Here is a 12,038-nt window from a genome sequence, read left to right as displayed (position 1 = left end):
TTTTAAATCCATATCCATATAATTTGTCCCAAGGTGGCATTTTACACAATCCGTTTTGTTGCCTGTGACACTGGAGATGATTAATATAATATTCATACACTTGTGATATGCATGCAAGGCTTTACTGGGAGTATCTGATCTGACCTTAAAACTGATGTTGGGACCTTATGACTGTTAACATGACTAATCTATCATGATACATGCTTCATATGTCAAAAACACAATCATGCGATCTGATGTCATGCTGTTGGAGTCTTTGCAGTTGTTATAATATCTATACTGATTTGTACAAGAAAGTTTTTAGGCCAACAAATGTTGTTTATGTCTATAATAAAACAACAGATGTTGATGACAATAATGAATTATTGTCATGCTGGGAATTATGGTTGTCAATGACTTGCTAATAATTGTTATTAAAGTTAAAGTGTTGATGAATTACTTTTATGTTGTGGTTTAAACCTCACAGATGCAAAGTTTCCAGTTTTAGAAATATAAAATAAATAAAAATATTGGCAAACTTCGTATATCGTATTAACTGAATGAAAGCCTTTTTCAGTATTTTAATTCTAACAGGAATGTGTTAAAAAGTGCCAATAAATGCAAGTAAATCTTTATTCCCGTTATTGTTTTTCTAGCATATGCCAAAATGAAAAGAAAAAAAATATGACTTTAAGGTATTAGGCTTATTTCATCATGTTTATACATGTTTCACAGAATTATTTACTATATAGGCCTATTTTTCTATTGGTTTTTTTAGTGTAGCCTATTGTATGTCGCCTATTAGCCTATAAATTGTTTGTATATCTTTATTAATTTATCTTTTAATATGGAATTTGTCGTATTTATTTATTTTACAGGTGTTTTACCTATTTATTAGTTTTACACTGTATTGTGTTTAAGAGTTAAGGGGTGTGTTTGTAAAATGAATGGATTAATTAATGTCCCGGTAAACTTCCAGTATTTTTTCTGTTAGGCTATTTTTATTTCTTACAGTGATTCTTTCCTCTATCGTTTTCTATTAACGAGGTAATGCCATTAACAAGTTCCCTTTAATCCATAGAGCGCATGTGAATGAGTTCACTCGCTCCACCCTCTGAGGTCTGACAGCGCGTCCAACAAACTCCAGTCACACTGCTGCTTCGAGCGCGAGGCTGACAGACGCGTCGATTGTCCATTTAACTGTTGATTTATTATGTCGCTTACTTAAAAAGTAAAGGGAAAAGGAAAAAATATATCGCGTTTTGAGTATATCAACACAGGATTAAGGGACTTTTCCACGGAATAGGCTATCCGATAAACCCTTCAAGAGGATGTTTCAAGTTTGGGATATCTCCCTAATGATATGCTTCTCTGTCTCACTCACGTTCGTCGGAGTTGAAGGCATATCAGGTGGGTTTACTGTTTTTATGTTGCGTGTTTGTCAGGAACGTGCTTCCCTGAAGTTTTCCTATGACTGCGCGTGCGGCATATCCTGTATAATTCCCGAAAGCTGTGACGTCAAATATTTTTCCTAAACCTGCTTCTCGTCTCAGCTTGCTTGCTCTCTGTAGCAGTTTGTTACTACTACAAACAAACAACAGAATGTTACTACCGCTACTACTGTTACTGAACTTTGTTGTTGTTTTATAGTTCCTCTTAACATTGTTCCACTCCTCTTGACCCCCACAGAGCTCCCTCCACCAAGGAACCTGGCTTTCAAATGGGAAACACCTTTCACTCTTAATTTGACATGGGACAAGCCGAAGGATCTAGACCCTGGTTGCAAAGTGAATTACACGGTAGAAGTGCGCCATTCTCAGGTGAGTCACTTCTCTATTTGAATAAACTGCATTTCCTCTTAGAAACTAGAAAGTCTGTGATGTATGTTTTTATTGATGCTGTGATCTTTGAGATTTGTTATTTTTAAAATAACATTTTTTAATGGAATAAATAGGCTGTGTGAACCTTTGGGATCAGTTTTATGATCAAATTTAAGTTTGAGTGAGTTCCTGCACTATTGACAGAACATAAACCTGGGTCTTCTCGATGAAAGTCTGATCCTCGCCACATTTTGTGGGTTTAAGATCCAACAGTGTAGTACTGTACAGCCGGATTGTCCAAAAAACAATTCCTCAAAGTTTAATATGTTTGACTGGAGGATATGCTGTAGGCCTATAGCAAGTCTGCTGTTAAATAGTTAAGTCAGAAATGAATTTGAATTTCCAAAGTCAAATTCCCAAACTTCAATCCAATAAAAATGTCCTGAGGAGAGCAATCCCAGCAAAACAAGACCAAGCTGTTGCTGAGTTTAAGAAGGATTGGGCCGGAATTCCTCCAAGCTGATGCACTGAAAAAAAATAAAAATCAACACTTACTGGAAATGTTTGGTTGTTGTTATTACTGCTCAACTGTGGCGGTCACTCCGGATACTGAAGGCAAAAGTTCACGAATGGGTCTCAATCTGAGAGCAAATATTTTGGTGTGCTGTCTCGGGAGAGGGCTCCGAGCCCGGAATATAGTCCTAACCCAGAGAACTCCCCCCATCCCTAATATGGGGAAAAAATAGATTAGGACTGAGGAGTTGGGGTGGAGGAGGGATGCCGGAAAACTGTCATTGGACAGAGGTAGGTAGGCTGCATATATATCCGTATTGTGCTAGTTAGGATGGTTAGCTAAACGAGTTAAACCTGTGCCAGATTGGTTGATTATCTGATCGTGCTCTTCCTAAACCTTGTTAATAAAACATCATTTCACTATTTGTTATTTATTGATTAATTGAAAAAGCAAACTGAGGTTACAAATTGAGCCCTTGCAATCAAATAATGTGTTTTAGGTTCTTACGACACACATTTGAAACTAATCGTGTTCAAATACTTGTGTACATGTTACACATTAATTACAAACAGATATTCTGATTTGGGTGATCTTTGGTTGATTTGATAGGTACCTGTGGTATTTTAGGGAATTTCAGAGTTAAACATAGTACTTCTGAAAAGTCACTTCCGTCTATAGGAGAACCAGTCGGGTTAGCAAACAGCACGGCCAGTTGTACTGATATCATGAAGTTTGACACAGGCTGTATTTAATATGCCATTGATTTAAATCGTATCATTAGATTAGACCAGCACTTAAGTCTAAGACCCCCACCATACATTAGGCACAATATCAAGGTTTGGTAAAGTGAGAGGAAGAGGGGAAAAAAGCAAGTTCTGGAACTCTATTGTTTGGATTCTTAGCAACTTTATTTATGATTGTGTGTTCAAAATTGTAAAATAATATGGAACAAAATATTAGTGTTGCAATATTTACATTTGAAACAGTACTCATATATATATTCCCTAAATTATAAGGAAAGTACATTTTGACATTGTGGGGACTTTTTTTTTTTGGTCCCCATAAGGAAACAAAGTTATAAATCATTCAGAATCTAAAAATGCAGAAAGGTTTAGGGGTAGGATTTGGGTAAGCGAATAGAAAGTGCAGTTTGTACAGTATGAAAACCAATATCCCTATGGAGAGTCCCCATAAAACATGGAAACCAGTGTGTGTTTGTGTAGTAATGTCTTTATATAGTAAAAAAGAGATTAAAAATGCAAATTCATTTGTGTGGTTTGTCTAACAACGTGATACTTTACTTATGCTCTTGTGTATTTTCCTTTTGGAGCCGGTCTGTTGACCTGCAGGCACTGCTTGTTCAACAACCGCTTGCTTTGCATTGTAATTCAATTTATGCACAAATAATCCCTAAAATATATTAAAATATTGTATGCCTTTGTGCCTAGTAAAGATAATGTTTTTTACATTATTTTTGATTGCTTTATCATCTTGAAAAAGCTGTAACTGGGAAAAATATTCCGGAAAGGAATAATGGGAGGTTTTCATTAGAAACAAGTGACTCATTTTTACTCCGTATAGAGTGATTCGCACACACATACACACACACACAAAATAAACAAGTACAATCAGACTGTATTTTACATGAAAATCCTCTGTCACCAACAGGACTGTTCTGTAAAATCCAAACAAGAGATGCAAAGAAAAGAAAATAGCCACACCAGGAGAGTCCAAAACACGACCTGCAAATTTGATATCTCCAATGAGAATGGACTGTGCATCAGTGTTACAGTGAACCCTGAAAACTGTGTAAACAAAAACCATAGTTCATCTTTGGACATTAGCATCCCTCCACCTACAGGTACCCTGCATGATAACCAACTATCTCATGTTAAATGCTTTTTGGTAAATTTTTAATAATTTCATATTGATCTTAAGTAAGGTATGTTTATTTTATTACGTGTTATGGTATTATTGGATAAAGAACAAACAATCCTTTGATGCGTTTTACTTAAGAAGAAAGTCACAAGATGAACAGTTTATTTTAACAATTAATTTAAGAGCTGTAGGTTTGCTATTGAGTAGTTTTTAGCTGATCCATCCTGCAATAATAGCCTTTTTAAAAAGTCTGCATTACAGGATCACAAAATATTAGGCCCTGAAATGTGCCAAACAAACGGTTTTGCACATTCACACTGAATCTCCGTTTTCTACCATTCCCTCTGCATTAGTATCTGGTTTAATATTAATTTTAAATTTAATGAATTTAATACTAATATTCACTGTGAAAGATATGTCAAATTTGTGTTATATACACTCCTACAATAAAAATTACAGAACAGAATCAAGAGGTTGCTATCCAAAGTATGTTTTCCAAAACTAAGTTAAATTTTTTCTTTCAATTTAAAATGCATACATTTAAAATATTTCAGATTATTTAAGTAAATGTCAAATAAATTTTATTGTAGCAGTATTGTACATGTTATTTACTATCTTTAAATTAAATTGTGCAATATCGTATGTTTCAGCGATCCTGCTTTGCAAAAAAACAACAAAAAACATTGTTTAGCCACTAATATGCAGAATAGCAGCTTGTTTTTTTCTTTATTGTTAGTTTTTCCTGTTACTAACAATACATTTTCTGTGGGAATAATAGCATCTTCCCTGCTTTCCTCTTGTTGCCTCACTGTAACTGCATTCATGTTCATTCAGAGTCTCTTTGAGTTCTGAATGTTCCAGTGAGTTTTCATAGACCATCAAGGCTTACAGAATAATCCACTGATTTTCATAGCCAAGGAACTCAAGCATTAAGATTCACTTCTTACATAATCCACAGATTCATTTAATATTCATGAATTCATATCATTTTAGAATTCCAGTCTTGGGGACTGATTTGAAATCTCCACATTTATTTCAGTGACACTGGTGAAAAACAGGGGCTATGAGTATTCCCATAAAAGGTTGAAGTGCACTTGGAGTCCTGTTGTCGTCGTCCAAGACCTTGGTTTTTATTACTGGTGCGTAACTCTTTTTCTTACCATTGTTTTGTTTATTTCCCTTTTATTTGTCGTTTATATTCCCATCATCCATGCATTGGTTGTTAATCTGTGTGTTTCAGGTCACATCAGAAAAATACAGTAATAAAGTGCAATGATATGAAGATTGGAGAATGCGTTATACACGATGCATTTCTCAAGAACATAACTGCAAACATGTTCTATCTGTTCAATGGCACTTATAAGGGTGAACCTGTAAGCAACACTTTCATGGATGAACGGCCAACACAATACGGTAAACGCACTTGTTTTAACATGCACAGAAAGGCAGTTAAACAGCCAGTTTTCTCAAATACAGCATGTTGAGTTGTCATTTTCACAACAGCAAATTATTTAAGAAAAAAATAGTTGATTACATTAAGGAAACATCAAACTATATCTGCAAGAGCTGAGAAATTAGCTACATTTTACACATTTTCTAATGTCAATTGCCTCACTGTTTGTTTGTTTCACTAGTTAATAGTCTTCTTTTGTGGGGCTTTCTTTGCAGTGAAACTAAACAAACCTCAACTTATGATCCAGAGAGATGGGCAGAATCTGCGTTTTCAAACAAACAACTCCGATTTAGATGAGTTTTTTCATGAGTGCTACAAATACAACTACACATACAGCAAGTGTGATGAGGTAAATCATGTTCTGCCCTCTTTTGATGAAAGAGGAAATTTAAACAATGCAATATGTATCAACACACATTTAAAGCACTGCCTTGGCAGAGCTATTATTGCGCTATGGAGTGTAGCACATAATGTCATATTAAACAAGACTTGGCTTCTTATATTCTATGATTTTCTGATCCTTTCTGTTGTTGCGTTTACAGATTGTAGCAGAAAAGGTCATACTACATAGCGAATATGAAGTGGGCTATGACTCAAACTGCAAGTACAGAGCCAGAGTACAGATCATCTTCTCAGGCAAATGTGGTGCAGGGAAGAGTGACCTGAGTGACGAGGTGGAATACGGTACGTCTGGGCCTAGCAATCAGCATCATATTCAACTATGATAATGACTCTGTGTTTAGATTGTTAAAGTATTAGGAATGTAATTCAAATGTTATAGAAAATACTCATAGTAATAGGAAGCCTGCAACAAGGGTAAAACAGTAAAAATAAAAAAGGCATGCAGGACAATTTTAGTTTCCTGGACCATTTTAATGTAAATTGTACTGTATATAACAAAGAAAAATGTCAGTTTTAATAAATAAAACTGCTCATGAACTGCCACAACCTGAGGAAACATCCTAAAATAATAAACTTCACCTTTAGACTTTACTTAGATTTTTATAATGATAATCCCCTTCATTTACATTAAGTTTGGGGTCAGGAAGATTTTATGTTCACAAAGTATACATTTATTTGATAATAAAATAACAGTAAAACAGTTACATGGGGGAAAAAAATGCAAATTAAAATTTAAAGTAACTGTTTTATATTTTAATTTGTAATTTTCAGCATCATTACTCATTACAGTCTTCAGTGTCACATGATCCTTCAGAAATCATTCTAATATGTGACCCTGGACCACAAAACCAGTCATAAGGGTCATTTTTTTAAAATTAAGATTTATACATCAATGGAGCGAAAAAGCGAATTTATTCAGTTTTCAGATGATGTATGGTTTGTTAGGATAGGACAATATTTGGCTGAGATGCAACTTTTGAAAATCCGGTGTCTCAAAATATTAAGAAAATTGCTTTTTAAAGTTGTCCAAATGAAGTCCTTAGCAATGCATATTACTAATCAAAAATTAAGTTTTGATATATTTATGGTAGGAAATTTATAAAAATATCTTCATGGAGCAAGATCTTTACTTAATATCCTAATGATTTTTGGCATAAAAGAAAAATCAATAATTTTGACTCAAACAATGCATTGTTGCCCATTGCTACAAATATATAAATGTGCTACTTATGACTGGTTTTGTGGTCCAGGGTCACATATTTTTGCTGCTCAAGCTAAATTTCTTATCAATGTTGATGTCTTTTTGTGGAAACTGTGATTTATTTATTTATTTATTAAAGATTTTTGAATGAATTGGAAGTTCAAAAGAGCATTTATTGGAAATATTAATTATTTCCAAAAAAACTAAAAAAACTTGCTGAGCCTAAACTTTTGAATGGTAGTTTATGTACAGTTACTTGCTTCACATCCTGCAAATGAAATGTGCTTTCCTCTGGTCTTTGACAGCTGAACTTGAATGTTTTCCTTGTGCTGTTTCGTAGGTCAGAACGGAGATCCGAATTTGCTCGCATTGCTGGCTGTCATTATTATCCCGTTCATAGTTTCCTGTTGCCTGATAGTGGCTCTTGTGCTGCTCAGAAGGTGATGAATGATTTAGATTCTCATTGTTCTGCTCTTCTTTTTAAGAAGAACAAATTTGAAACAATACTGTTCCATCATGTTTTATATTTTTAAGATTTCTTTATATCCTATTTGTATGTCCTGTGAAACACAGATACTATTGAACCTGATCAGTATTTAGTTAGAAGTTAAAAATGGGCAAATACTTTTAAGTACTTTAAATATTTAACTGAATATTGATTAAGTGGTGGCGTCAGCCATATTTTATGGAGTGGTCTGTTGGAGTAGTAGGATCTCTATTGCAGACAGGAAGAGATTGAACAAACTGATTAAGGCGGCCAGCTCAGTTCTGGGGATTTCTCTGGATACTGTACAGGAGGTGGGAGAAAGGAGGATGGTAGCTAAGTTATCATCATTGCTGGAGAATGAGTCTCACGTCCTGTATGAAACAGTTACATCTCTGAGCAGCTCCTTCAGCGATAGACTGTTACATCCAAAGTGTCTGAAGGAGCGATATCGAAGGTCTTTTCTTCCTGCTGCTATTAGATTGTACAATCAGAGCTGCTCTCGGTGAACCAGTCTCCATATAGTTGTATACTGCAATATAATGTTGTAATATCTGAATTTGTACAATAACTTACATTTCATATTACAATATTATTTATTATTATTTATCTTGTCTTAGATTTGGGTGTAATATCAACTGTGCAATAACACCATTTGAGACTATAGCATTATCTTTATTATATCATTGTTTCGTTGCAATAGAACTGTGCAATAGTGGTATTTTAAACTGTGTAATGTTAGTAATAATTACTTTTTTAATCTGTGCAATATTACCCCTGTGCAATCTGTTGAAATTAGTGCAATTTGTTTGGAAGTGCAATTATTGTTTTTGTCTTTACTTTTCTTTTGTATTTATGTACTGTATTTTTTATTTTTATTTGCACAATTTCTTCTTTGCTGCTGTAAAGAAATTTCCCCACTGTGGGACGAATAAAGGGATATCTTATCTTATCTTTATTAGGCCTGGAATGAACTGAAATCTGAATTTGCTTGTCTTCCTTCAGACATAAAGACATCATATTCCCAAAAATCCCAGAGCCAACACTCTTCATTAAGGACATGTTCAACAACAGCAGAATAACAGAGGATCGATGGGTAAATTGTGCAGCCAATTATTATTTATTGGTTTCACAATCAGAAACCGTTCAGATTCACACATTCCCCCATTAAAAAATAAAATCTGTAATTAATATTCTTGATTCAATCTCTTTCAGCATCAGAGTCCCACAGGTGACAGACTATATGTCCCTACTGAAGAAATCGTAGAAAGCACGATAAGTCTCGAACTTGAGACACCACTTGTACCAACCACAACAAATGCAACGCACAAGCAGGTATAAAAACTTCTGATGACTGAAAATCTCCAGGACATCAGGAAGGTCTCACGGTGAATGTAAAACCTACACTGACGGGAAAATGTCTGTGCAAGGAGGAGGATTAAACTCCTATTGTCTGTTTCATCTGTTGATGGATTATGAACTCAGGCTCCACCTACATTTTTTGAATGGACTTCGACCTGACTTATTACAGTTGCCAGTAAATTGCTCTTCTTGGCACGACAGTGGCTTGTGAAGATAAGAAATGTAATCAACAGACTTTCCAGGGGCTCTGATTATCTAGTATGTGACGCTCGCATTGTACCCACTGTGTCCAGAGGCCGGCGGACGTCATAAGCAGCTTCATGCAGCTTGATAGAGGAACACTGCAAAAAGGTTCATGAAATGTGGAAATTGTGACCTTTGATCTCTTGCACCATTACAGAACTTTTCTATGCTTGTTTATACAGCTGCATTTATGGTCTTGTGGGTGTTCTTGCACAGTTTACAAACTAAATGTACTGCTAAAAAATAAAAGAAAAAAACTTTAAAGAAATTAGGTTTTCTATATACTGTGAATTGTTACATGTATTAAAGTGTGGTTTACTGCATTCCAAAAAGAAAAATGTTCTTGACTCTAAATATGTATATCATTGGTCTCGAACTCAATTCCTGGAGGGCCATAGCTCAAACACACCTGATCCAGCTGATCAAGCTCTTCAGGATTACTAGAAGCTTCCAAGCAGGTGAGTTGGAGCTAAACTCTGCAAAGCTGTGGCCCTCCAGGAACTGAGTTTGAGACCACTGATGTATAATGTTCACATTTTTGACTAACAAATGGATATAGAATGTCACATGACATATTCAAAAAGATATAAATATATTTGTATAAATTGTACATAAAATGAAATACCTTAAAAGTTAAAATTGTATTTATTTTCATACTTTGTTTTATGTCAAGTTTAAGTAAACATAGTATTTTCCTGTAATTAAATTGTTTGCATAACTGGGTGTAACGGTCTTGCCTGGGTGGTCTGCTTTCTGCGCAATGGAGACATCGTGTGTAAATAGGGTTTCTCTGATTCAGTACGAGAATAAACCATTTCCACAGCAATGCTTCGTTAGCTGTACTCTTTTAATTTAAAATGCATGATTTTCACATCATATGTTAGATATCCTCATAATGCACAACTTTGCCTCTAGAACTATTGCTATCAAATTGTTCATTAATTATTCACAAATATGTAAAAAAAAAAAAAACCTACTTTTGCAAACTAGTCCCTGGTTTTTAGCTCAATATCGATCAAACCACTGCAGTAATATTCTCTGGACTCTCTAGATCAATAATTATGAAAAACATTTTGAATTCTGTCCTTTGGTTACTTATAATGGGGTCATTTAGAAAAGGGGTGCGGCCAAATATACCCAAAAGCCTATAAAACCTATTCGAAAGCTCCAAACTTTACGAAACATGTGGAAGATGATTCTTAATAGCCATGCAAAGTTGGATCATAGGTGGCGCAATAACAGTTAAATAGGCCTCACTAAAACAATATTTGTATAGAAAATGACCTCAAATTTTAGAACATGTTCATATATTCACACATACACTAGATCTTCATATCATATGATAGATCTCATTCTGAACAACTTTGCCTCTGGGACTAATGCCGTCAAGTCGTTCATTAAATATTCTCAATCATGTTTAAAACCTACTTTTGCGAACTAGTCCTAGGTTTTTCGCTCAATCTCGATAAAACCACAACAGAACAATTCTCTGGACTCCCTAGATCAATAATTATCAAAAACAATGTTGAATTTTTTCCTTTGGTTAGCTATAACGGGATTATTTAGAAAAGGGACATGGCTATATATATACACACCCAAAAGCCTATAAAAACCTATTCGAAAGCTCCAAACTTTACGAAACGTGGTGAAAACGTGTCAGATGACAAATGCAAGTTTTCATGGAGATTGGCCTCAAAAACACAGTATTTCTATAGTAAATGAACTCAAATTGCAATAAAATGTTCATAATATTCACTTATACACTATCTCTTCATATCATACGATAGATCTTCTCATTCTGATCAACTTTGCCTCTAGGATCACTGCTGTCAATCATACTGTTCTTTAGGTATTTAAGATTATTAAAAAATAAACTATTTTTTGTCAACTAGCCCTCAGTATTTAACTCAAAATCAATCAAATCAGTGCAGTACTATTCTCTAGACTATCTAGGTCAATAATTATCAAAAAAACAGCTGAGCATTTGGACAATTGTAAACCGGTAATTTTATAATATGTTCTTTACATAGTGTACCCAAAGGCCTATTATACCTAAAATAAAGCAAACAACTTCTCTCAAAACTGTGTATAATAATGCATAATTTCATTCTAAACAAGCATGCAAAATTTAATTTTTGAATGTGAAGCTGTGACTGACAGCTACACATTCACCTCAAAACTTTAGATTCATCCATGCTGGAGCCCTGCCAACTCACAACGTGTCTAAACCGCTGGCCACAAAAGTGAGTACACCCCTAAGTGAAAATGTCCAAGTTGGCCCAATTAGCCATTTTCTCTCCCCGGTGTCATGTGACTTGTTAGTGTTACAAGGTCTCAGGTGTGAATGGGGAGCAGGTGTGTTAAATTTGGTGTTATCGCTCTCAGTCTCTCATACTGGTCACTGGAAGTTCAACATGGCACCTCATGGCAAAGAACTCGCTGAAGATCTGAAAAAAAGAATTGTTGCTCTACATAAAGATGGCGTAGGCTATAAGAAGATTGCCAAGACCCTGAAACTGAGCTGCAGCACAGTGGCCAAGACCATACAGCGGTTTAACAGGACAGGTTCCACTCAGAACAGGGCTCGCCATGGTCGACCAAAGAAGTTGAGTGCATGTGCTCAGAGTCATATCCAGAGGTTGCGAAATAGACGTATGAGTGCTGCCAGCATTGCTGCAGAGGTTGAAGGGGTGGGGATCAGC

At 35.2% G+C, this 12,038-nt stretch overlaps 1 protein-coding gene across 1 annotated transcript; it reads left to right on the top strand.

The window, feature by feature from the left end:
- The first annotated feature begins 1,124 nt into the window (after positions 1 to 1,124).
- LOC306874889 (uncharacterized protein) lies at positions 1,125 to 10,161 on the top strand. The gene is made up of 10 exons (XM_079425203.1): positions 1,125 to 1,389; positions 1,669 to 1,799; positions 3,982 to 4,174; positions 5,231 to 5,330; positions 5,432 to 5,604; positions 5,860 to 5,993; positions 6,187 to 6,328; positions 7,588 to 7,687; positions 8,737 to 8,827; positions 8,947 to 10,161. Exons 1-10 carry the CDS (start codon positions 1,311 to 1,313, stop codon positions 9,070 to 9,072), a joined length of 1,269 nt encoding a protein of 422 aa, XP_079281329.1. The 5' UTR covers positions 1,125 to 1,310; the 3' UTR covers positions 9,073 to 10,161.
- The last annotated feature ends 1,877 nt before the right edge of the window (positions 10,162 to 12,038 follow it).

This window comes from Barbus barbus (assembly GCF_936440315.1).
Source record: "Barbus barbus genome assembly, chromosome: 1".
Lineage (NCBI taxonomy): Eukaryota > Metazoa > Chordata > Actinopteri > Cypriniformes > Cyprinidae > Barbus > Barbus barbus.
Note: the sequence above shows the minus strand (reverse complement) of the source record. Positions and strands in the feature narration are given on the sequence as shown.

Coding starts and splice junctions, on each gene's coding strand:
- LOC306874889 (XM_079425203.1), top strand. CDS start 1,311: ATGTTTCAAGTTTGGGATATCTCCCTAATGATATGCTTCTCTGTCTCA. Junction 4,175..5,230: donor TAGCATCCCTCCACCTACAG/GTACCCTGCATG, acceptor CATTTATTTCAG/TGACACTGGTGAAAAACAGG. Junction 5,331..5,431: donor GACCTTGGTTTTTATTACTG/GTGCGTAACTCT, acceptor TGTGTGTTTCAG/GTCACATCAGAAAAATACAG.